The sequence below is a fragment of the Danio rerio genome, chromosome 21 (genome assembly GCF_049306965.1).
Source record: "Danio rerio strain Tuebingen ecotype United States chromosome 21, GRCz12tu, whole genome shotgun sequence".
NCBI lineage: Eukaryota > Metazoa > Chordata > Actinopteri > Cypriniformes > Danionidae > Danio > Danio rerio.
The window spans coordinates 1,872,501-1,898,762 of NC_133196.1; the positions used below are offsets into that span (position 1 = coordinate 1,872,501).

The 26,262-nt window shown below is 38.9% G+C and overlaps 1 protein-coding gene across 27 annotated transcripts in view; it reads left to right on the forward strand.

Moving 5' to 3' along the window:
• tcf4 (transcription factor 4) overlaps positions 1–26,262 on the forward strand; it is a 327,237-nt gene that overhangs the window by 261,275 nt on the left and 39,700 nt on the right. For 16 of the 27 annotated variants that reach the window (XM_073935630.1, XM_073935626.1, XM_073935633.1 and 13 more), the window contains 7 exons: positions 7,669–7,774; positions 9,377–9,510; positions 12,493–12,628; positions 14,245–14,315; positions 14,555–14,633; positions 20,314–20,390; positions 24,063–24,260. In XM_073935630.1, the coding sequence (XP_073791731.1) occupies positions 7,669–7,774; positions 9,377–9,510; positions 12,493–12,628; positions 14,245–14,315; positions 14,555–14,633; positions 20,314–20,390; positions 24,063–24,260 (801 nt within the window). Of the gene's footprint in view, positions 1–7,668; positions 7,775–9,376; positions 9,511–12,492; positions 12,629–14,244; positions 14,328–14,554; positions 14,634–20,313; positions 20,391–24,062; positions 24,261–26,262 lie in introns of all 27 variants that reach the window. The other 11 variants (XM_073935620.1, XM_073935632.1, XM_073935621.1 and 8 more) reach the window with 1 other exon arrangement.

Below are 26,262 nucleotides of genomic sequence, written 5' to 3' on the forward strand. Positions count from 1 at the left end.
CAGCGTTTTATAATCACTTAAATAAACAGTGAGTACATTTTCATTTATGCGTAAACACAAAAGAAGATATTTTGAAGAATGCTGTAAACCTGTAACCATTGACTTCCATAGTATTTTTTTTTATTCTGTTATCGTTTACTCTCCCTTCATCTTGTTTAAAACCTTTATGAGTTTTTTCTTCTGTTGAGCACAAAAGAAAATATTTTGAAGAATGCTGAAAACAAGTGACCATTGACTTCCATAATGTTTGTTTTTCCTATAGAAATCAATGGTGACCTGTTTTCAGCTTTCTTTTGAAATATTTTCATTTGTGTTCAACAGAATAAAGAAACTCACAAAGCTGTATAACCCCTTAATTAAAGAGTGAGTACATTCCTCTATCAACAAAAAAGGAGATATTTTGAAGAATGCGGCAAACCTGTAACCATTGATTTCCATAGTTTTTTTTTATTATTATTCTGTCATCATTTCCTTTCCTTTCATCTTTTTCCAAACCTTTATGAGTGTCTTTTGTTAAACACGAAGGGAGATATTTTGAAGACTGCTGAATACCTGTAACCTTTGACTTCCATAATGTAGGTTTTTCCTATGGAAATCAATGGTTACAGATTTTCAGCTTTCTTCAAAATATCTTCCTTTGTGTTCAACAGAATAAAGAATCTCATAAAGGTTTATAACCACTTAGTTAAACAGTGAGTACATTTTCTTTTCTGCATAAACACAAAAGAAGATATTTTGAAGAATGCAGCAAACCGGTAACCATTGACTTTAATAGTATTTGTTTGTTTTCCTGTGGAAGTCAATGGTTTTCAGCTTAATTAAAAAAATCTAATGTGACACGTTTTCAGCTTTTGTCAAAAATCTTTCTTTGTGTTCAACAAAGATTTAAAACCACTTTAAAAATGAGTAATTTGTTATTTTTGGGTGAACTACCCCTTTAAATCCTCCATGTTTGTTTTTCCTATAGAAATCAATGGTGACAGGTTTTCAGCTTTCTTCAAAATGCCATCCTTTGTGTTCAACGGAAGAAAGAATTCATAAAGATCTATAACCACTTAAATAAAGAGTGAGTGCATTTTCATTTCTGCGCAAACACGAAAGAAGACATTTTGAAGAATGCAGAAATCCTGTAACCACTGACTCCCATAATGTTGGTTTTTCCTGTAGAAATCAATGGTGACAGGTTTTCAACATTCTTCAAAATATCCTCCTTTGTGTTTTTACAGAATAAAGAAACTCATAAAGGTTCATAATCACTTAAATAGTGAGTACATTTTCATTTCAGCATAAACACAAAAGTAGATATTTTGAAGAATGCTCTAAACCTGTAACCGTTGACTTCTGTATGTTTTTTTTTTAATTCTGTTATCATTTACTGTTGTTTTAAACCTTATGAGTTTTTTCTTCTGTTGAACACAAAAGAAGATATTTTGAAGAATGCTGTAAACCTGTAACCATTGAATTCTAAATATTTTTTTTTTATTCTGTCGTGATTTACTCTCCCATCATCTTGTTCCAAACCTTATGAGCTTCTTTTTCTGTTGAACACAAAAGAAGACAATTTGAAGAATGCTGAAAACCTTTAACCATTGACTTTCATAATATTTGTTTTTCCTATGGAAATCAATGGTGACCGGTTTGCAGCATTCTTCAAAATAGTTTATTTTGTGTTCAACAGAAGAAATAACTCATAAAGGTTTATAACCACTTAAATAATGAGTACATTTTCATTTTTGTGTAAACACAAAAGAAGATATTTTGAAGAATGCTGTAAACCTGAACCTATTGAATTCCATAGTGTTTTTTTTTTTTCATTTCTGTCATTAAATCTCCTTCCATCTCATCTCGCTCCAAACCTTTATGAGTTTCTTCTGTTAAACACAAAGGAAGATATTTTAAATAATGCTGCAAATCTGTAACCATTGACTTCCATAAAATTTGCTTTTACCATGAAAGTCAATTTCGATACAGGTTTTCAGTGCATTTATTTTTTGAGTGAACACAAAAGAAGATATTTTGAAGAATGCTGCAAAGCTGTAACCATTGACTTGCATAGTATTGTTTAAATTCTGTTATCATTTAATCTCCTTTCATCTTGTTCCAAACCTTTATGAGTTTCTTTCTTCTGTTAAACACAAAGGAAGATATTTTGAAGAATGCTGCAAAGCTGTAACCATTGACTTCTATACTATTTGTTTTCCCTATGACATCAATAGATACATGTTTTCCGTTTCTTTAAAATAGATTCATATATAGTGTGTATATTTTCATTTATGCATAAACACAAAAGAAGATATTTTGAAGAATGTTGCAGACCTGTAACCATTGACTTCCATAAAATTAGCTTTTACTATTGAAGTCAATAGTTACAGGTTTTCAGCTTTCACCTTAAAATAAATAGTGATTGCATTATTTTTTGAGTGAACACAAAAGAAGATATTTTGAAGAATGCTGCAAAGCTGTAACCATTGACTTGCATAGTATTGTTTAAATTCTGTTATCATTTAATCTCCTTTCATCTTGTTCCAAACCTTTATGAGTTTCTTTCTTCTGTTAAACACAAAGGAAGATATTGTGAAGAATGTTGCAGACCCGTAACCATTGACTTCCAGAGTATTTTTGTATTCTGTCATCATTTACTTTCCTTTCATCTTGTTCCAAACCTTTATGAGTTTTTTCTGTTGAACACAAAGGAAGATGTTTTGAAAAATGTTGCAAAACCGTAACCATTGACTTCCATAGTATATGTTTTATTTTTCCTGTGGAAGTCAATGGTTTCAGCTTACTTTAAAGAAATCTTGCTTTGTGTTCAACAGATTAAAGAAACTCCATTTCTATCCACTTCAATAAACAAACAGTGATTACTTTTAGATTTTTGCGTGAACTATCCCTTTAGAGTTTCCATTTACCCTGCATTAAGAACATTTGAGGCATTAGAGAGATCTAATCTGTGTGTATTCCAGCACATACTGTACTTTCTAATGAGCATTTCTGGCGTTTTTCACATCTCTGAAGGTCGTTCTGTCCGCACACTGCGTCCGCTGTGTGTTTATCCCATGCTCAGTATTCCCAGCGTTCCTGCCAGTCATTATACAGCGCACTTTTCCAGACGGGAATGTTCTGCTGTTTGTGTGCTGAAGTCATCACTGATCCGCCACAGCTGCTGCTCTCACATTTGCACTAAATTATGGTGTTGCAACACTTTGGGAACACGGCAAATTGTTCCTGGGAAAGCGTTCCTTTTGTCCCTGATATTGAGAAGAGCAGTCTTACAGGCTGATTGTTAATGCGTCGTGCGTGATAAGATGACCCTGATTGCATTATAGTACACCAAGCATATTGATTTTGTCAGCTTCAGTGGTCCAAAACCCCTAGGCAGCAAACCAGTACCAGTCCATGGATCAATCAGGACCGGGCCGCACAAGAATCAGTTATTTCTGTTTTATTTATTATCTAATACGTGACCCACTACGTGACCCATTTGGCAACAAACTAGCTGGATCCAGCATGTCCGTGCAAGAAGAAGACCAACTGCTGGATATTGCAAATGACGGCGGCCTAAAACAGTGTTTAAGACAACAACTCTGCCGCTGTTCTGGATTAAAGTCAGGGCAGAATACCCAGAGATCACTAACACAGCGCTGAAAACCCTCTTGCCATTTCCAAAACAAGGCAAAGGAGTAAACTGGACATAAGCAACACCAGGCACGTGCACACATAGGGCTCAACCTGTGCAGTGCACATGCCCTTTTTAGTCTTGGATAGAAAGTGCCCTTCCAAAATGATCAAAAGTGCCCCCTTTTTTACCCTTCACATGCCCTTTGGATGTGCAAGGGCCTGAGCAACACACTTTGGGTGTCTTTGTCCATTACCCCCAGATGGGACCATCTCGTTGCAAAGACACAAGCTCCGGGCTCCCATTGATTTAGCGTTACGAACAGTTTTTGATGTTATAACATGTTATAGGGCGAGGCAGTAGCGCAGTAGGTAGTGCTGTCGCCTCAAAACAAGAAGGTCGCTGGTTCGAACCTCGTCTCAGTTGGCATTTCTGTGTGGAGTTTGCATGTTCTCTCTGTGTTGGCGTGGGTTTCCTACGGGTGCTCCGGTTTCCCCCACAGCCCAAAGACATGCGGTTCAGGTGAATTGGGTAGGCTAAATTGTCCGTAGTGTATGAGTGTGTGGATGTTTCCCGGAGATGGGTTGCGGCTGGAAGGGCATCTGCTGCTTGAAAACTTGCTGGATAAGTTGGCGGTTCATTCCGCTGTGGCGACCCCGGATTAATAAAGGGACTAAGCCGATAAGAAAATGAATGAATGAATGATATGTTATATTGTTGGAGCAATGTGTTAATAAAGTTATTACTTCCTAATGTTATAATAGCATTGTAATGTTGGAGCAATGTGATCACACAATCTAATCACACATAGAAGGTAAATCACCTCATAATAAACTACATCAAGACATGGACGATTTATAATTGCAGCAAACTGTTTGGAAGCATTAAAAGTGTCCAAGAAGATGTTTAAAATCTACATGCAATGACAGAGACTGATTAGATCAGTGGTCACCAAACTTGTTCCTGGAGGGCCGGTGTCCTGCAGATTTTAGCTCCAACCCTAATCAAACACACCTGAACAAGCTAATCAAGCTCTTACTTGGTATACTTGAAACATCCAAGCAGGTGTGTTGAGGCAAGTTGGAGCAAAACCCTGTAGGGACACCGGCCCTCCAGGACCAGGATTGGTGACCCCTGGATTAGATGCAGGTCACTGATGAGAAGATGACCGATGTTTACCGAAATGGCCTTAAACATTAACTTGACATCAGATTGACGTTGTACTAGAGCTGTAATCGGGCCATAAAAGTTAGGCACCATAGGGTCCGAGCCCGACCGAATTTGACCCGAGCCCCGACAAGTACATTTTGATTGACAGCTTTTTAAAAGCATGAACCCGTATATAGCCCGACATTATTCACATGTGCACATGCACACAGCTCCATTTTTCAAGAATGAGTCGCTTATATGTGTTTTAACACACAGTTGAAGTCAGAATTATTCGCCCCCCTTTGATTTTAGTTTTTTTTTAAATATTTCCCAAATGATGTTGAATAGATTCAGGAAATGTTCACAGTATGTCTGATAATGTTTTTTCTTCTGGAGAAAGTCTTATTTGTTTTATTTCGGCTAGAATAAAAGCAGCTTTCAATTTTTTAAACGGTCCCACTTTATATTAAGTGGCCTTAACTAATATGTATTTACACAGGAATTAATAGTTTGTTACAATGTACTTATTTTGTAAATACATGTATTAACTGTGTACTTATGCTTGATTAAATACATGTATGTAATTACATTTGTAACTAGCTTTTGTAGTTACATTTGTAAATACACGGTTGACCATCCCTTACACCTTAACCCACCCTTAAACCTACCCATGCCACCAAACCTGTCCATAACCCAACCTCTATCCCAACTCAAAAGCACCACAAGTGTTCTCAAATACATTATAAACACAGTAAGTACATTGCATTTATTTTTAATGTAAGTACATAGTAGTTAAGGACACTTAATATAAAGTGGGACCTTTTAAACACCACTTTAAGGTCAAAATTATTTGTGACCACGGGGAGTTTGGATCCACATGCAGGTTTATTCGGATAGTCAGGCAAGCAATACGGGTGCAAACAGGTGTATAAGGCAATCCAGAAACATAGGCTGCATCCGAAACCGCCTTCTACTCAGTAGGTACTGCATTTGAATTTAACCGTACTGCTCGGCCGTTAGAAAAGTACATTCTATACAGTATGAATGTGAAAAATATGAATAGAATTCGGACGTATTACATCCGCCATGGTCACATGACCTACCTGCGTCAATTGCATCGCTTTACTTCTATTCATGAATTCTCTTGCGGGGCATTATGGGATAGCGCAGCATGCATGGGATGCGCACTCTAAAATCTCGCCGGAAGTAGTACGTCATCCGGGTACTTCTCGCATACTGATTTTCGAAGACTATGAATTCGGACATACTACTCGGCTCGCATACTGATTTTAGCCTACTATATAGTATGGAAGTATGCGGTTTCAGATGCAGCCGTAGTCAAAATAACAGGCGAGAGGTCGGAAGGCAGGCGGCAGACAGGGATAACTAAATTAACAAGGCGAGGTAGTACATGGGAAAACAGGGCTAAGAAAACGCATTGTAATGTCACTGTGGCAGATAACAAGACTCGGCAATGTGAATGAGTGAGTGTGTTGCTTAAATACGCTGTGTCCGAAACCGCATACTTCCATACTAAAACGGCGGATGTAGTACATCCGAATTCCATTCATACTTTTCACATTCATACTGTATAGAACGTACTTTTCTAAAGCCGAGCAGTACAATTAAATTCAAATGCAGTAGTAGGCAGTTTCGAATGCAGCCATAGTGTGTGACAATCCTCAGGTGGTGCGAGTGTAATCAGTCTAGATGAGGAAGCATGTGTGAGTGTGAACGGAGTGCATGTATGAAAATGTAGTCCAGAAATGGCAGATTTGTAGTCCATGGTTATTGTGAATGAGATCCAGCGATCTTATGAAGTACGATCGCTGGTAATCGTGACATTATTAGCGCCTTTAAGCTATATATTTTTCAGATAGTCTACAGAACAAACCATTGTTATACAGTAACTTGCCTAATTACCCTAACCTGCCTAGTTACCCTAATTACCCTAGTGAAGCCTTTAAATGTCACTTTAAGCTGTATAGAAGTGTCTTGAAGAATATCTAGTCTAATATTATTTACTGTCATCATGGCACAGATAAAATAAATCAGTTATTAGAGATGAGTTATTAACACTATTATGATTAGAAATGTGTTGAAGAAATCTTTCTGTTAAACAGAAATTGGTCATTTGACGTCTTTATTGGACATCAATATAATGTTGTCCTTAGACGCTGACTAGAAATTTCACTTTGGTCACCTGACGTCACAACCTAAATCTAACCTAACATTAACATCTTATGGCGTTGTGTGCCTGCTGGACAATAACTAAACGCACTACAGCATGTTACGTTTACACACATCCACAAATGACATGTAAATGCATCAGCTTTTCACAGTGTAATACTCACTCCTCACTACTCTTGAGTACTTTTAAAAGCTCTACTCTTTACTCATGCTTTGAGTAATATTCACAACAGACTGTTTTACTCTACTTGCACTTCATTTTTAGGCAAGGAATGGTACTTTTACTTGAGTATGATTTTTCAGTACTCTTTCCACCATTGGTTAGCTCACATTGCTAGTTTTGTGGTGAACAATTCATCTGTGAATGTCATTAAGACATAAAAATTGGTCAGTCTGAGATATTGGGCGTGGCTAACATACTTAACCACGCCCCTCCAGCTGTCAGTTTAGACAACAGGCAGTAATGATAAGGGGGAGGAGTCTGCTAGGTTGCAATAACTCTCCCCACACCCTTTAACCCATCTTTCTGAATGAAACGCCTACTTTACTGCATCCAATCAGATCGCAGTAGAAAACAAGAAGCCACGCCCACTGTGTTCTCATTTAATATTCTCTAGAAACTACATCATAAATATATGAAATGTCAATGTGATGTCAAATATGATGTCAAATGCCTGTTGTTGAAAGTGTGTGTGTGTTTGTGTGTGTTTCAGGTATACGCACCGTCCGCCAGCACTGCCGATTATAACCGGGACTCACCGGGTTACCCGTCCTCTAAAGCACCGGGCAGCAGCTTTCCCAGTTCATTCTTTATGCCAGGTAAACCATGAATCTCAAAACACATAGCAACCTCATACAGCACATACAGTACACCAGGGCTGGATTAAGCACACATTGGGCAATGGGGCTATAACAAATCCAAGGGTCCCTTTTTATTTTGTATATATATATATATATATATATATATATATATATATATATATATATATATATATATATATATATATATAAATGAGCAATATCACACTCGTAGCAGTGTGCTATGGCTGTATATCAGTATCGGTGGGAGGCGTAACGCCCCACCAGTGCTGATATACAGCCATATCTCACTGCTGCTCGTGTGATATTGCGTTTATTCAACAGTTTAACGGCACAATCTTGTACATAAAAAAGAAAATCCAACACAGAGAGTCTAAGACCCTTTTGTATGAGGAACTACTTTCTTCCGCCATTCATACAAATCAACAGCTGACGTCAGAAACAGCAGAAGCCGTTACTAATTCACCAACGTCACTTTAGAGCTAGTGTTCGAATGATTCTCTATAGAGTAATGTGAAGCGGCACTTCTGGTGTGTGACCCCCTTAAGGTGATGACAAAACAGCAAATTTTGCTCACATTTTAAGATTATAAGGCATGAAAGGCCATCCGTCCACAGAGATTTCTCACTAGACTGCTGTTGTGTTTGCGATAAGGAGGGACAAGGCTGAATCCAGCTTCTTATTCGCAGCTTCTTATTGACTTAATCCGTTCCACCTTAAAACCACGAGGCTTCCGTTTTTCAGCTTTTTAGTTCGCGCACAAGACAACACACTGAGCAAGGGCTTATTATGCGGTTCTGGCACCCCTCTTTGTGGATAGACAACGTCTAACCGCCGCTGACGAGCTTTCAGAAATTGTAAATATTTGAATATCGGCACTATTCTTACAAATAAACTGCATAGTTGCAGTAACTGTAACGAGACTGCTCTTCAGTCATGAGTCCATTCAGTATGATTCCACCTGTCCCAGCTTCTTTTACTACCTGTACAAGTTAATCCATGATGACGACCGTTTGAATTCTAGTTTTTGTTCTACGGCGAGCTTGGTTAGCACAGCTTTGACTGGAGGGTTCTCACAGTAGTGCTGAAATAAGGGACTGTCCTGGTAAAATTGGGACATCTGAACACCCTGATGGGTGACTAAAACAGGGCTATTCAATATTCTCATCGGGCTACAGCCACTCTGAGCCACAGTATAGCATCAGCGTCACTGTTTCAGCAGCGGACTAAAAGGATTACTTCACATTATCGATGAGCAAAAGCATGACGCAAAGAGGCGTTTCCCGCATAATAGCGCAAATTAATTATCCAGCCAATCATGGACCCCCTTCTTCTGTGGGCCCTGGGGCTTCAGGCCTACCAAGCCCTTATGTTAATCCAGCCCTGCAGTACACTCTCAGAAATAAATTTACATGATCTGTCACTGGGGCGGTACCTTTTTAAAAGGTACAACTTTGTACCTAAAAGGTCTATATTAATACCTCAAGGGTACATCTTAGTACCTAAAAACTACCCAAGTGTTCCTCTTTAAAATTCTAGTTTAGCCTGAAGAAAAGCTTAACGTTGTTGTGTTTTTTGGTGTGTGTGTGTGTGTGTTTTCAGACGGTCATCACAGTACAGACCCATGGAGCTCCTCCGGCAGTATGAACCAGCCCGGATACAACAGCATGCTGGGAAATTCAACACACAGCGCACAGAGCAGCAGCTACTGCGGCCTACATCCACACGACAGACTCGTGAGCACTACTGCTTATCTTTAATTAAACTCCATTATGCAAAACTCACTTTTATAAGGAGTTTAAACCCAGTTGTGTGTCAGCAGTGTGTGAATATCTCCAGCCTCCAATGATAAACATGATAAACATGACACGTGTCATAATAGGGAGAAAGCCCCGCCAACGAGTGACCATCTCTCCCTCATTAGCATATGACACTAGTCTTGTTTTTAAATCTGCCACTATGCTGACACATAGGCATTTGTAGCTCCGCCCTTTTTTTAAAAAAGCATTTGAATTTAAAGCAAGGCTAATTTAAAGTGAAGGTTTAACTCATTTTTTAAGTTATCTAAAGTTCAATTAATAGATTTTAGTCAGTTTGTGTGATGTACGTTCAGATGACTAGAAAACTTTCAACACAAACCCATTAAGGTAACTTAACATATTGAAGTGGATTGAAGATAAAACAGTTAAAGGTGTAGGATGTACGTTTGACACCCAGTGGCCAAGCTAGGTATTGCAAATGCAAAACAAATGCAAGTGCAGGTTGCCAGATTGAGGACCAACAGGAGCGAGTCTGATGATCAAGCCTTAAGGCTGATTTAAGTCATGTTCTATATAAAAGCAAGGGCACGCAATAGAGAGATGTTAACATTATTCAAAAAAGTTTTTCGATCTAACCAATACCTGAAATTAATATTGTAAAAACAGCATCTATTTCTTACAGCTGAACAACAGGATAAATGATCAGCTCAGGTGCAGCTCATGTGCTTTATTCAGTGTTAAATGCTAATAATTTGAGTCTTAATGCCATTCACTGTTGCCAACTATTTTCAATGAAAAGTCGCTAAAACTCACTAGATTACGTCATACGTTAATTTGCATATTACTGACGTCATCACTTTCTACCATTTCTGTTTGTTTAACAACCTTTGGTTAATAAAGGAGTATTTATATTTGCACTACGCTCAGGGCCGGCGCGTCCATAGAGGCGACCTAGGCGGCCGCCTAGGGTGGCAGAATAGAGGGCGGCGTCCCAGACACTACCCTCACCACCCACGCCCTCAGTTATATCCGCGACTAATAGAGAGGGCGGTGTCCGCCACACTACCCTCACCACCCGCGCCCTCAGTTATATCCCCGTCTAGTGCGATAGAATAGAGAGGGTGGCGTCCACGACACTACACTCAACAACCGCGCCTTAAGTTGTATCCGCGACTAATAGAGAGGGCGGTGTCCGCCACACTACCCTCACCACCCGCGCACTCAGTTATATCCGCCTCTAGTGCGATAGAATAGAGAGGGTGGCGTCCACGACACTACCCTCAACAACCGCGCCTTAAGTTGTATCCGCGACTAATAGAGAGGGCGGTGTCCGTGACACTACCCTCACCACCCGTGCCCTCAGTTATATCCGCGTCTAGTGCGATAGAATAGAGAGGGCGGCGTCCATGACACTACCCTCGACACCCGCGCCTTCAGTAGTATCTGCGACTAATCTGCCCTCGGTGATATCCGCGTCTAGTGCGATAGAATAGAGAGGGCGGCGTCCGTGACACTACCCTCATCACCCGCGCCCTCAGTTATATTAGCGTCTAGGGCAATAGAATAGAGAGGGCGGCGTCCGTGACACTACCCTCACCACCCGCGCCCTCAGTTATATCCGCGTCTAGTGCGATAGAATAGAGAGGGCGGCGTCCGTGACACTACCCTCACCACCCGCGCCCTCAGTTATATCCGCGTCTAGGGCAATAGAATAGAGAGGGCGGCGTCCGTGACACTACCCTCACCACCCGCGCCCTCAGTTATATCCGCGTCTAGGCCGATAGAATAGAGAGGGCGGCGTCCACGACACTACCCACACCACCCGCGCCCTCAGTAAAATCCGCGACTACTAGAGAGGGAGGCGTCCCCGACACTACCCTCACCACCCGTGCCCTTAGTTATATCCGCGTCTAGGGCGGCAGAATAGAGAGGGCGGCGTCCCCGACACTACCCTCACCACCCATGCTCTCCGTCATATCCGCGTCTAGGGCGGCAGAATAGAGAGGGTTGGGGTTGAGGGCGGCGTGACCGTTCTTTGTCTAGAGCGAATCACTCAATGAGAGTTCCCGAGTCATATTGAAGATTCGTCCAAAAAGAACAAATCGTTCATGAATGACCCATCACTAATATTCATTAGATTTTAAACCTTAGCATTGTGCTGGAGTGCAGTGAGTGCACTATTCTGTGCTTCTCAAAAGCTATATTTACATTTCTTTTGTGTTTCGTCTGGTGCAAACAACCAAACTGCTCATCACTGTGTATACCATCAGATAGCGTGTTGTTAGGACACAGGTTTACAATGTAACCTGCTCACCTAATGTTTACATTTGTAATATTTAGATTATTTGCTAATTAATACCCACGTCATGTGAAACTCTGAATTTGCGTCTCATTTCGGAGTTTGCTACTGTCCACCTGAGGTCACATTTCAGTCAAAGATGCATGTTTTAGAGAGTCTTCCTGACTGAATGAATGAAATGTGCTGTTTTCCACAATCTGACAACCCCGGATGCTGAAATATAATTGGCTAATCTGGCATTGGGTGGGTTAAATGACCAAAACAAAGACAGATGTTCCGGCACATAACACAAGTTCAAAGCAGAATATCTGACTATAGCATTGTTTAACAGATAAACAAGAATGTTCACTGAGCATGTTTCTGAATATCTGCAAACATTATGGTGTATTTTATGTTTTAGAAAGAGTCAAAAACTCACACACAGCACCTTTAAATTGTCCCAAAACATTTTAGAAAAATGTGTTGTTAGCTCGTTTTAAATAAGTTGTTTAAATTTGTAGAAAAATCTTTTATATGAAATAACGTCTATATATCGATCTATATGCATCTGTATTTATTTTCTAGTAGCTTTATTGATCATCATAAATCTACAAATTCATGCAAAAAAATGCACAACTGATTATTTTAAATCAGTAAGCGTGCTTTTGTGTGTCTTTCAGAGTTATCCGTCCCACTCGTCGGCAGAAATCAACCCCAGTCTTCCTCCCATGTCCAGTTTCCATCGCAGCGGCGGCTCCAGTCACTACAGCACAGCGTCCTGCTCCGCAACCACCAACGGCACAGACAGCACCATGGGTCAGCTGAACTCCTTTATGCTTTATCATTTGCACATTATACACATGTACTCGCTCCTGATGAAAACTAACGCAGACGCTAAAAGTGTTAGTGGATATAATGCAGTGTTGTGATGGGAAGGTGCTAAGGGAGCTGCCGGAGATCAGGTTAGGCTGCTCGACAACATTAATGGAATACAGTTGAACTCAAAATTATTATTATTATTTTTCTTTTTCAAATATTTCCCAAATGATGTTGAACAGATTCAGGAATTTTTCACAGTATTTCCTCTAACATTTGTTCTTCTGGAGAAAGTCTTATTTGTTTTATTTCGGCTAGAATAAAAGCTGAATTGTCATTTTAAGGTCAATATTATTAGCCCCCTTAAGCAATATTAGTTTTGGATTGTCTCCAGCACAAACCACTTTTGTACAATGACTTGCTTAATTACTCTAACTTTACCCTAATTACCCTAGTGAAGCCTTTACATGTCACTTTAAGCTGAATACTAGTGTCTTGAAGAATATCTAGTCTAATATTATGTGCTGTCATCATGACAAAGAGAAAATAAATCCATTATTAGACTTGAGTTATTAAAAGTATTATGCCACAGCCATATCACCCTGCAGCCCAGGACGGGTTACTCACTGAAGCTTAGTACCTGGATGGGAGACCACATGGGAGAACGAGGTTGCTGTTGGGAGTGGGGTTAGTGAGGCCAGCAGGGGGCCTGTATGAGTCCCTATTCCCCAGTATACTAAAGGGGATGCTATACTGTCAGTGAGCGCCGTCTTTTGGATGAGACGTTAATTGGAGGTAAAGAGTTGAGAGGGGTCTGGATGCAGACCTGGTGCAGTGCAATCTGGGCTGCATCCAATGCTTTATAATGGGCTCACCCCTAACCCTACCCCTCACGGTGACGTCACTCACTCCGTTTGAGTGTATCGTGTCTGACATTGCATCGCTGAGTGATGCAATCTCAGCTTGCATCATAAAGGCTGCATCCAGATACTATTGAAGGTGGTGTGTGGTGCACTGGCGCTGTTGTCCTGTGGCTGCGGTCTCATCATCCAAGTGGATGCTGCACCCCACCCTTCACCCCCCCACCCCCCAAAATGTTGTATACATAATAAATGCACTATATAAATACACATTACACTACATTATCTTTAAAGATGTGTTGAAAAAAAAAGATTATTTTAATTAAACAGAAATTACAAAAAAAGTTTCATAAATTTATTAAATATTATTATTTATTATATTTATTATATGTACTAATATTTTGCTTATTTATTAAAAGCTTGTGTTCTATTGACAATTTTGTCATATTAATAAATTGATTTTAATAGATTTTTTATCTTAGAAATCTGATTAAAACATTTATTGATTGATTTAATTGTTCATTAATTCATTCATTCTTTCATTTATCCTTTCTATTATTTTGGAACTTATTTTTAATAAAATATGGTTGTTAAATAAACAAACGAAGTAATATAATTGTTTATATGGCGCTCTGATCAGTAAGCGCTGCAGTGTTTCGTTTAGCACTTGTATTATTCTCTTTGACTGTACGAGAGTGTGTGAATCACTCATTTGTGTGTGTTTTCTGTGTTGTTCATTTGTGTGTGTGTTTTCAGCGAATCGATCGTCGAGTGCAGCCGGAAGCAGCTCTCAGACTGGAGACGCTTTAGGAAAGGCTTTGGCTTCAGTGAGTCTGCAGGTCTCATCATGAACACACACACTGAAACACAGTAAAACACCGTCTGACTGAACAACTACACCGACAGACACAATACATAGTGGATGTTGGGAGTATTTGGGCTGCACACGAGTAAAGAAAACTGGTTTCAGGGAAAAATGGATTGTATTTTAAGGTTATAATATTTATTTTAAATGCATCATGCACATTAACATGGACTTTTTCTGTGTGTGTGTGTTTTATTGTAGATTTATTCCCCCGATCACACCAATAATAGCTTCTCGTCGAACCCGTCCACTCCTGTGGGATCCCCGCCCGCGCTCACAGGTAACTCACCGCGCGTGTGTGTGTGTGTGTGTGTGTGTGTGTGTGTGTGTGTGTTTATTCTCTGTGGTTTTATAAACTCACACAGCTGTTTGATTATGTCACCTGATTAAGTCACCTGATTATGACATTCCACTTTCTGCTTTACTGTTATTATTATTATTTTTATTATTATTGTACTTAATATTATTATTGAAGTTAATATCATCATTTTACTATTATTATTATTGTAATTATTATTATTATTACTATTATTATTATTATCATTGTAATTATTATTATTATTATTATTATTATTATTATTATTGTAATTATTATTGTAATTATTATTATTAATATTATTGTTGTAATTATTATTATTACTATTATTGTTGTAATTATTATTATTACTATTATTATTACTAATTTTATTATTGTAATTATTATTATTATCATTATTATTATTATCATTATTATTATTATTATTGGCGGCACGGTGGCTCAGTGGTTATTAATGTGGCCTCATAGCAAGAAGGTAGCTGGTTTGAGTCCCAGCTGGGTCAGTTGGCATTTCTGTGTGGAGTTTGCATGTTCTCCCCGTGTTGGTGTGGGTTTCCTCAAAATAAATCAAATAAAAGCTCATTCAAACTACTTATAAAGCTATATATTATGATGAACTGAATTAAAAATGAGAATGGTGAACACATATTTAATATGAAAGAATTATTGTCAAAACTATTTATATCAAAATATAAATTAAAACATGAAAAACAAATATAAATCTAACCCAATCAATAATAAAGTTAACTATAAAATACATAATACAAAATACATAAATACAAATCACTCTAAATAAATATAAAAAACCTTTAAAATTTTATATATATATATATATATATATATATATATATATATATATATATATATATATATATATAAATTAAAATATGAAACTTCAAATGAAAAGGGAAAATGTAAAACTGTTTAAACTTAAATGCACAGTGATACTAAAATAATCATGATTTAATTCAATTCAAGCTTAAATATTTAAATTTTTTATTTATATTTTAATTTCTGCTGTTCCAGTTGTTACACAAACAGGTGTGTGTTATTCAATTTTAATCATTCAAAATGTAATTCATCAATCAAATTACAATCAATCAAATGTATGTACATTAAACAACATACTATATACACTCACCGGCCACTTTATTAAGTACACCTGTCCACCTGCTTGTTAACGCAAATTTCTAATCAGCCAACCACCTGGCAGCAACTCAATGCATTTAGGCATGAAGACATGGTCAAGACGATCTGCTGCTGTTCAAAGTGAGCATCAGGATGGGAAAGGAAGGGAATTTAAGTGACTTTGAACATGGCATGGTTGTTGGTGCCAGACGGGCTGCTCTGAGTATTTCAGAAACTGCTGATCTACTGGGATTTTCACGCACAACCATCTCTAGGGCTCTGAGCGGCAGTTCTGTGGGCGCAAATGCCTTGTTGATGCCAGAGGAGAATGGCCAGACTGGTTCCAGCTGATAGAAAGGCAACAGTAACTCAAATAAGCACTCGTTTAAACCGAGCTCTGCAGAAGAGCATCTCTGAACACACAACACGTCCAACCTTGAGGCGGATGGGCTACAGCAGCAGAAGAGCACACCGGGTGCCGCTCCTGTCAGCTAAGAACAGGAAACTGAGGGTACAATTCACACAGACTCACCAAAACTGGACAATAGAAGATTGGAGAAACGTTGCTGCTCTGATGAGTCTCCATTTCTGCTGACACATTCAGATGCTCGGCTCAGAATTTGGCATCAACAACATGAAAGCATGGATCATCCTGCCTTGTATCAGCGGTTCAAGCTGGTGGTGGTGGTGTAATGGTGTGGGGGAGATTTTCTTTGGGTCCATTAGTACCAATTGAGCATCAACGCCACAGCCTACCTGAGTATTGCTGCTGACCATGTCCATCCCTTTATGAGCACAGTGTCTCCATCTTCTGATGGCTACCTCCAGCAGGATAACGCAGCATGTCATAAAGCCTGAAGCATCTAAGACTGGTTTCTTGAACATGACAATGAGTTCACTGTACTCAAATGGCCTCCACAGTCACCAGTTGTCAATCCAATAGAGCAGCTTTGGGATGTGGTGGAACGGGAGATTGGCATAACTTGTTAATCAAAGGATTAAGGCAGTTCTGAAGGCAAAAGGGGGTCCAACCTGGTACCAGTAATGTGTACCTAATAAAGTGGCCAGCAAGTGTATATTTGTATATACTGCATTCTTCATATTCATCAATTTCGTCAAAACTAATTTCTGAGTCTGATTATTGAGTAATTATTCGAGCCTCCATGGAAACGACCGCCGCCTAATTAGGATCTCTCAGAGTGCCAAAGTTATTAGACCGACAACCATTAAATGCGCAACTGCAAATTAATATTTAAACTTAAACATGCGAGGGAAGTTTAAATAACTAATTTAATAATTTTCTCAGTGGCAGCGGCGCGGATTCCCGCAAAATTTATTTGCACATGAATGTGGCTGTAATTATGTGCTAATTAGCATTTGGAAATGAGGTTTAATAATACGGAGCAGCGTCTGAAATGCATGTTTCGATAAAGAAGCGCAATTTGAAAAAACACAACATAATTAGCCGTGATATATACGTAATGAGCCAATGGCGCAGACGCAAACAGGTGAAGGTCAGAGAGGATGAATAAACGAGTGCGCCGTTCATCGCTAATTACCGGTGTGAAGGAGAGAATGAGGAGGGAAGAACAACCAGTTTGTGATTAGCATCAGGGTCGTCACCTATCAAAGGCAGGGGTCAGTTCCCACCAGCTGATCGTCTGCTGAAAGACACACACAAAAGAACAGAGAAACGGACGGATGATTTATTCTGCTGGAGTGAATGACGGATAATTGGCTTGGTTTGAGTGTGGGATCAATAGAGAGACACAGATTGAGACTTTTTTGGTCTTGTTTTCCAGTCAATAACATTAAATAGCAGGTTATATGGTATTTAAGAATTCCTAAATGGTCCCTACGGCAGATTTGAAAGCATTTAAAGTAAGAGAACTCTGTCATTTACTCAGAATATGAGTTTGATATTAGAGTAATTCTGAAATTATTTTGATTTAGTTCAATTGAATCAACCTTGGGGCTTCGGATCTGTAAGCCCCTCCCCCTTCTATAAGCTAGCTCTGCTCTGATTGGTCAGGTCTAGGTCAGGTCTGATTTTATTGGTCGTTTTGTTTCAGAAAGGAAATAGCCATTTAGAATGTTTGTTTGTTGCTGAAGGCGGGATTATGCAAATGAGTTCCTTTGATCATGTTGATGTAGCTATACAGAATATAAGGACTCATTCTGCTGGAGTGAATGATGAATAATTGGCCTGTTTTTAGTGTCGGATCAATAGAAAAACACAGGTTGAGACTATCATGGTCTTGTTTTCTAGTCAGTATCTTAAAAGAGCAGGTTATATGGTATTTTAGAGTCCTCAAATAGTCTCTAAAGCAGATTTTAAGTAAAAAAAAAAACACTGTAATTTACTCAGAATATGAGTTTAATATTAGAGTAATTCTGAAATTATTTTGATTTAGTTCATTTAAATCAACCTTGGGGCTTCGGATCCGTAAGCCCCTCCCCCTTCTATAAGCTAGCTCTGCTCTGATTGGTCGGGTCTAGGTCAGGTCTAATTTTATTGGTTGTTCTGTTTCAGAAAGGAAATAGCCATTTGGAATGTTTGTATGTTGCTGGAGGCGGGATTATGCAAATGAGTTCCTTTGATCATGTTGATGTAGATATACAGAATATAAGGACTCATTCTGCTGGAGTGAATGATGAATAATTGGCTTGGTTTGAGTGTCGGATCAATAGAAAAACACAGGTTGAGACTATCATGGTCTTGTTTTCCAGTCAGTATCTTAAAAGAGCAGGTTATTTGGTATTTTAGAGTCCTTAAATTGTCATTACAGCAGATTTAAATGCATCTAAAGTCAGAAAACACTGTCATTTACTCAGAATATGTGTTTAATATTAGAATCAATCTGAAATTATTTTGATTTAGTTCATTTCAATCAACCTTGGGGCCTCAGGTCTGTAAGTGCCTCCCCCTTCTATAAGCTAGCTCTGCTCTGATTGGTCAGGTCTGGGTCGGGTCTGACTTTATTGGTCGTTCTGTATCAGAAAGAAAATAACCATTACTGAGTGTTTGTATGTTGCTAGAGGAGGGGTTATGCAAATGATTAGCTTTGATTATGTTGACGTCGATCATCAATAAATAAGGACTCATTCTGCTGGAGTGAATGATGAATAATTGGCCTGTTTTGAGTGTCGGATCAATAGAAAAACACAGACTGAGACTATCATGGTCTTGTTTCCCAGTCAGTATCTTAAAAGAGCAGGTTATATGGTATTTTAGAGTCCCTAAATTGTCATTACAGCAGATTTAAATGCATTTAAAGTCAGAAAACACTGTCATTTACTCAGAATATGAGTTTAAAAACTTGGAAATTATTTTGATTCGGTTCGTTTGAATCAAGCTTGGAGCTTCAGATCTGAAAGCACCTCCCCCTTTCATAACCCACTCTGCTCTGATTGGTCCAGTCTGGGTCGGGTCTGTTTTTATTGGTCGTTCTGCATCAATAAGGAAGTGGTCATTTTGTTGTAGGAGGCGGGATTATGCAAATGAGTTACTTTGATCATGACAAAGGTCATGAAAGTATAAGGATTCTATCTGCTGGAGTAAATGATGAATAATTGGCCTTGTTTGAGTCTCGGATCAATAGAAAAAACACAGACTAAGGCTTTCTTGGTCTTGTTTTCCAGTCAACATCTTTAAACAGCAGTTGATATGTTATTTTAAAGTGTGCTAATATTGTGTTATAGTGTCCTACAATAAGTTTAAATGCACTTAAAGTCAGAAAACACTATGTAATTTATTCAGACTATGTATTTAATATTAGAATCAATTTGGATTCGCTTCATTTGAATCAACCTTGGGACCCTCCCCCTTTTTAAAGCCAGCTCTGCTCTGATTGGTCAGGTCTGGGTTGGGTCTGATTTGATTGGCCGTTCTTTATCTGAACTGAAACACCTATTTCAGAGTGCTTGCATGTTTTGGGAGGCGGTGTGTATGCAAAAATGAGTTACTTTGATCATGTTGATGTATAATTGATAGCAGGCAAAAAATATATGACTCTGAGATTTTTAATTTTGCTAGAGTGAATGATGGATAATTGACCTGGCTTGAGTTGTATTAATGTTAAAAGGATTCTGATTGGCTGATGAGCAATCTAAGGTGTCCCTTTATTATAAGACAAAGTAGTTCCAGCAGGTTTTGAGCTCATCACAGCACTATATCACTCCGCTGAATGATTTGAGTTGTTTCAACAGTTACAACATCTCAACAGTGCACATAAGGCTGTTGAATTATTAGAGAATAATGTACATATATTTATTCTTGATTAATGCTTGAACTCACATAACTTTAATGCACTGTTTTTCAATAATAATAGTTGGTATTTTAAGCGATGCTGCATGTCAAATAAATGTGCATTGATTTCAACATGTTTAGATAGGTGTTGCATAACTTTCATATGTTTTTGATTGCCTTGCTTGTGTATTTCATCATAAAGCACTGATTATTTTGTCTCTGTTTGAACTTTCTGTTGTGATCTTTGATTGTTGTTCATTTGTTTAGCTGCGAGTACGGCTGTTTGGTCCAGAAACGGTCAAGGAGCTTCGTCCCCCAGTTATGAACCACCGCTGCACTCATTGGTAAGAGATACTCTCTTATGTCTCTAATCATTTTTAGTAAGATGACATTTATAGTAGGGGTGGGACAAAATAATGATATGGGGATATTTCCGGCTGCGATACATTATTGATAATCTAGCATCAAGTATTGATATTTATTTGCATGTACAATATATGCAGGGCTTTACATTAACTTTTTTAATCACCGGCCACTGTGGCTAGTAGTTTTCCAATGTTACTAGCCACTCTGCATTTTCACTAGCCACAATTTTGTTGTTGGGAAAGTTTATTTTATATGCATAAATTTGACGTTGACATGCTAAAATTACTTGATTTAAATTTTGAGTTATGTCTACATGCCTCCACCTTTATTTCACTTTTGTGTGTCGGGTTTCATTGTGTTATACTGCAATTAGTTTTTATTTCACATGACTTTTTTTAGAGCTCAAAATTAACGATGCACCAAATTTATCTCTATAACCACAACAATAATTATTTCTTAGCCACAAATGTTTAATGTGTCAAAACAAGCAAAATATAGCTGTATACCATACTTTTTATTTAACAAAACATTTCTTAAAAAAGAAAGGAAAGCAATTGACTTTTAAAAAAATAACTATTGTCATGTCTCAAAAATAAGCACGGTAATCTGTTGTGGCTAAAGATCTCTCGGATCAGCAGTTAACTGCACATAAATGGAGAGTTCATCACCCATTAAAGCAATATTGTAAATAAAAAAAAATAATTAAACCATTTTAACAAAAATGAAACCAAACAAAACCATAAGCAAATGAAAGCAGGTGAAAAAACATACCGTGTGTGATAATGAAAAGAAGATCACATGCACACGGTTAACTTTAGACAATTTCATAATCTGTTCAAAGTGAAAGCAACCGGTGCTGCTTACAAAAAGACACATTTCAAGCTCTTGAAAGCAGCAGGACTGTGAATGCATTTTCATCACTTTTTGTCTAGTTTATTTGAAAGAGAACCGATGACAGTTGCGTTTCCAGAACCTCTTCCAGACATGGTTGCCTCACGATTCGGGAGTGCGCACGCGTTTTAAGAAGTCGCGCGCAACACATCAGCTGTTAGCGCGAGTGATGATCATCCTCTCATTCGGTATTATTCACTTGCTTTCTTCTGCTCGCGTGATCACAATTATTTTACTGCTCGATTCTGAGATCACATTTGCTCGCATATTGGGTCATCCTTATATTGTCGAACCCTGCTTTTAGGAAAACTACAATTTAAAAATTATTTTCAATCAGCCAAAGGGGCTAGTGGAGGTGTCTGTCTAAACCGCCAAAGCTGAAATCTACCCGCATTTGGCGGGTTGGCGGTGTTAATGTAAAGCCCTGAATGGATGTAAATAAGTTTTGCACTTAAGTCGTTTACGCGTTATTTAGGCTTAATAAGTGTCTTACTGAAAACTACAAAGCAATGAATTGCAATTTTGACAGTTTTATGTTAAATGTAATGTGTGCAAAATTGGGAAGGTGCTGCTGCTGTGACTAATTAGGCTGGCTTGTGTAGCAAGCCAGACTATTGTTATCCTATTTTTCTTCTGAGACTAAAAATTAAACTCTATCTCCTCCTAGAGCTTTCAAGCTATGACCACCAAACTCACACCAGACCTCCAAACTGGTCTGACTCGGGTTGCTATATCTTTTCCGACTGATCCGACTTTTGGTTTTCCAAAAAACGTCCCGGGACCGTCAGAAAAATCCCATTGACTTAACATTGGACCAAACTTTGTGACCTCATAACTCTGCATCAGACTGTCCTACAGGCTTCTAACTGGGCTCATTTAACTCAGACTACCTAACTGCCAATAACTGATGAGCTTTTAACTTTCTGGCCACACCCTAGCAACCACTTTTGGGACCCTAGAAACTGTCCCATAGACTTCCACTGCAAAAGACTCTCATTGACTTTACATTGGGTCAAACTTTGTGAGCTCATAACTCTACATCAGACTGTTGCACAGACTTCTAACTGGGCTCATTTAACTCACTACCAATAACTGATGAGCTTTTAACTTTCTAGCCACACCCCTAACAACCAGATACGGCACCCTAGCAACGGTCCCATAGACTGCAATTATAGAGGTTCAGATTGATATCGTCATGCTGCAGTGTGATAGAGACATGGGTGTTGCTTTTAACTGTTCCTACTGGCAAGAAGCTTTGATACATCATCAGTCTAAGCTGACAATCCACTCCATAGCAACAAAACAGACTAACCTAGCAACAATATAACAGCAGCTATATCTCAGTATTAGAACATCGTAGAGAAGCGGGGGTTGGCTTGTTTGACTCATGCTAGCACACCATCCATCCATCCATTCATCCATCCCTCCATAATCTATCCATCTATCTATCTATCTATCTATCTATCTATCTATCTATCTATCTATCTATCTATCTATCTATCTATTCATACTTTTTAAAACTGTTTAAACTAAATAAACTATTACCATCAGGCTTTCACAAGCCAGCCTCAAAGTTTGTTCTCAAACTTTAAGAATCTAGTTTAGAGATGTGACCTCTCTTCACAAAAGCTGCTCAACATCTTATAGCTTTGAATGTGTTTTTCCCCTTCATTTACAGATATTGTGATAAATTGTGGATGGTTTTCTTGTAATATATTGCAGAACTGATGATATAGTGATATACCATTATAGCGAGTTAACCTGTGACCTAATTTACATGCATACATTTTAGAAAATAGTGGTTGTTTTAAAACAATTTATAGATATTTTAGAGCATAGAGGGCCGCAGTTCAAGTCTACTAGAGACTATTAGGCAGATGTGAGTTGGAGGTGGTTGGAGCTAAACTGTGCAGAGCTGTGGTTCAGTTCAATTCAGCTTTATTTGTATAGCGCTTTTACAATGTAGATAGTGTCAAAGCAGCTTCACATAAACGGTCATAGTAACTGGATCATGGTAGTTTAAGTTCAGTTCAGTTTAGCTCAGTTCAGTGTGGTTTAAATCATTACTGAGAGTCTAAACACTGAAGAGCAAATTCAGCGATGCGTAGCTCTACCGATCCTGAACCATGCAAGCCAGAGGCGACAGCGGAGAGAGAAAAAAAACTTCACCGATAGGAGAGTGAAGAAAAAAAACCTTGAGAGAACCAGAACTGTTTTCTCATTTAATATTCCATTTCTCTTGTGACTGCCTCACAATATGAAAAAGACAAACGGATGCAGCTTTTGGTTTATGCTAACTTTAAATAACACCTAGTTGTTTTTCACCCACCCTGTATAACACAGAAGTCTTTCTACAACTTTTAAGAGACCCATACTGTTAATTCACATGCATATGAATGTTGAAGTTATAAAGTAAAATAGTTTCACATGCATGTGTCCTCCTTAATAATGGATCTAAAGGATTCTGACCCTGCAGTAAAAAGACATATACTGTTATTTCACACATGCATAGTAATGATGAAGTTATACTGCAAAGTAGTTTCACATGCATGTGTCCTTCATAACATATCTGTTTCTGACCCATTAAATAAACATTCATTCATTTTCCTTTGGATTCGTCGCCACAGTGGAATGAACCACCAATAAAAGTACACTACTAAGTCCCACATGCATAGTAATGTTGAAGTTATACAGTAAAATAGTTTCCCATGCATCCTCTTTTATGCATTATTCATTGTTCTTTGCATCCGTGTTTGCAGCAAAGTCGTATCGAGGACAGATTGGAGCGGCTGGACGATGCCATTCACGTATTGCGGAGTCATGCGGTGGGTCCGTCCACGGCGATGGCCGGCGCACATGCAGATATGCACGGATTGATCACGCCTTCACACTCTCACAACGGGGCCATGGGCGGATATAGCTCCGGACTGCTGCCCTCCAACAGACACTCGCTCATGGTAAGAGGGGCTTTTATTATATATGCTGAGAGATGCAAACGGACAATATCAGACTCTTCATCTTTCATCTTCGGGTTTTTGTAGGAGTGACTTTTTAGTAAAAAAAAAAAAAAGTTACATGAGCAGACATGAGGGCGTATAACTACATATGTTATATAACATATACCCTCGCCGGCCACTTTATTAGGTACACCTTACCAGTACCGGGTTGGACCCCCTTTTGCCTTCAGAGCTGCCTTAATCCTTCGATTAACAAGCTACTGAAAATATTCCTCAGAGATTTTAGGCTGTGGCGTTGATGCTCAGTTGGTACTAATGGACCCAAAGTGTGCCAAGAAAATCTCCCCTACACCATTACACCACCACCACCAGCCTGAACCGCTGATACAAGGCAGGATGATCCATGCTTTCATGCTGTTGACGCCAAATTGTGAGCCGAGCATCTGAATGTGTCAGCAGAAATGGAGACTCATCAGAGCAGCAACGTTTCTCCAATCTTCTATTGTCCAGTTTTGGTGAGTCTGTGTGAATTGTAGCCTCAGTTTCCTGTTCTTAGCTGACAGGAGCGGCACCCGGTGTGGTCTTCTGCTGCTGTAGCCCATCCGCCTCAAGGTTGGACGTGTTGTGTGTTCAGAGATGCTCTTCTGCAGAGCTCGGTTGTAACGAGTGCTTATTTGAGTTACTGTTGCCTTTCTATCAGCTGGAACCAGTCTGGCCATTCTCCTCTGACCTCTGGCCTCATCAACAAGGCATTTGCGCCCACAGAACTGCCGCTCACTGGATATTTCCTCTTTGTCGGAGCATTCTCTGTAAACCCTAGAGATGGTTGTGCGTGAAAATCCCAGTAGATCAGCAGTTTCTGAAATACTCAGAGCAGCCTGTCTGGCAGCAACAACCATGCCACGTTCAAAGTCACTTAAATCCCCTTCCTTTCCCATCCTGATGCTCGCTTTGAACTGCAGCAGATCGTCTTGACCATGTCTACATGCCTAAATGCAGTGAGCTGCTGCCATGTGATTGGCTGATTAGAAATTTGCGTTAACAAGCAGGTGGACAGGTGTACCTAATAAAGTGGCCGCTGTGTGTATGTTATTACTATTGAATTCACCATGTGGTCTCTTCAAAACTAATTTGCTTGCAATATTTGCATTGGTTTAATAGATTAATAATAATATTAATAAAGTGATGCTTTAATGCCGTGTGCTTGACCGAATTGGCTAATATTAGGTCAGGTGTGTGCTGTTGGCTTTATTCTGACTGTATGTTACGAACGGCGCAAGACTAAATACAGGAAATAACAGACTGAAAATGGGGGAGGAAAGACTTGAGAACATCAAGGAAGATGCTGGTAATATTTTCCATATTTAAGGCTTTAAAAAAAACTTGAAACGATCCATAAAGCTGCAGACAGCTGGAGAGAATAAAGAACAGAGAGAGAACACAAGAAGAGAAGCAGATATAATGTTCATACTACACACACACACACACACACACACACATGCATACTGAACATACACATACAAACACACACATCCACAAATACATACTGTACACGCACATACACGCATTCATACTGTACACGCACATACAAACACACACACACACACACACACACACACACACACATACTGTACATGTATACACACACACACAAAAAATATACATGCACATACACACAGAGAAACAAACACACACACACACACACACACATACAAAATAAACACAGACACAAATAATGTACATACACACACATACGTATTGTACAGGCACATACACACAATGTACATGGCATGCACATACACACACAGAGATACACACACATACACATACAGACACACACACACATATACAGTACATATAGACACACACACAATGTACATACACACACAGGCACACAAAAACACACACACAATGTACATACACACACAGCATATTTTAGGACACACACACACACATAAACCCTTACAGACACAGAGAGAGAGCACACACAAATACACACACA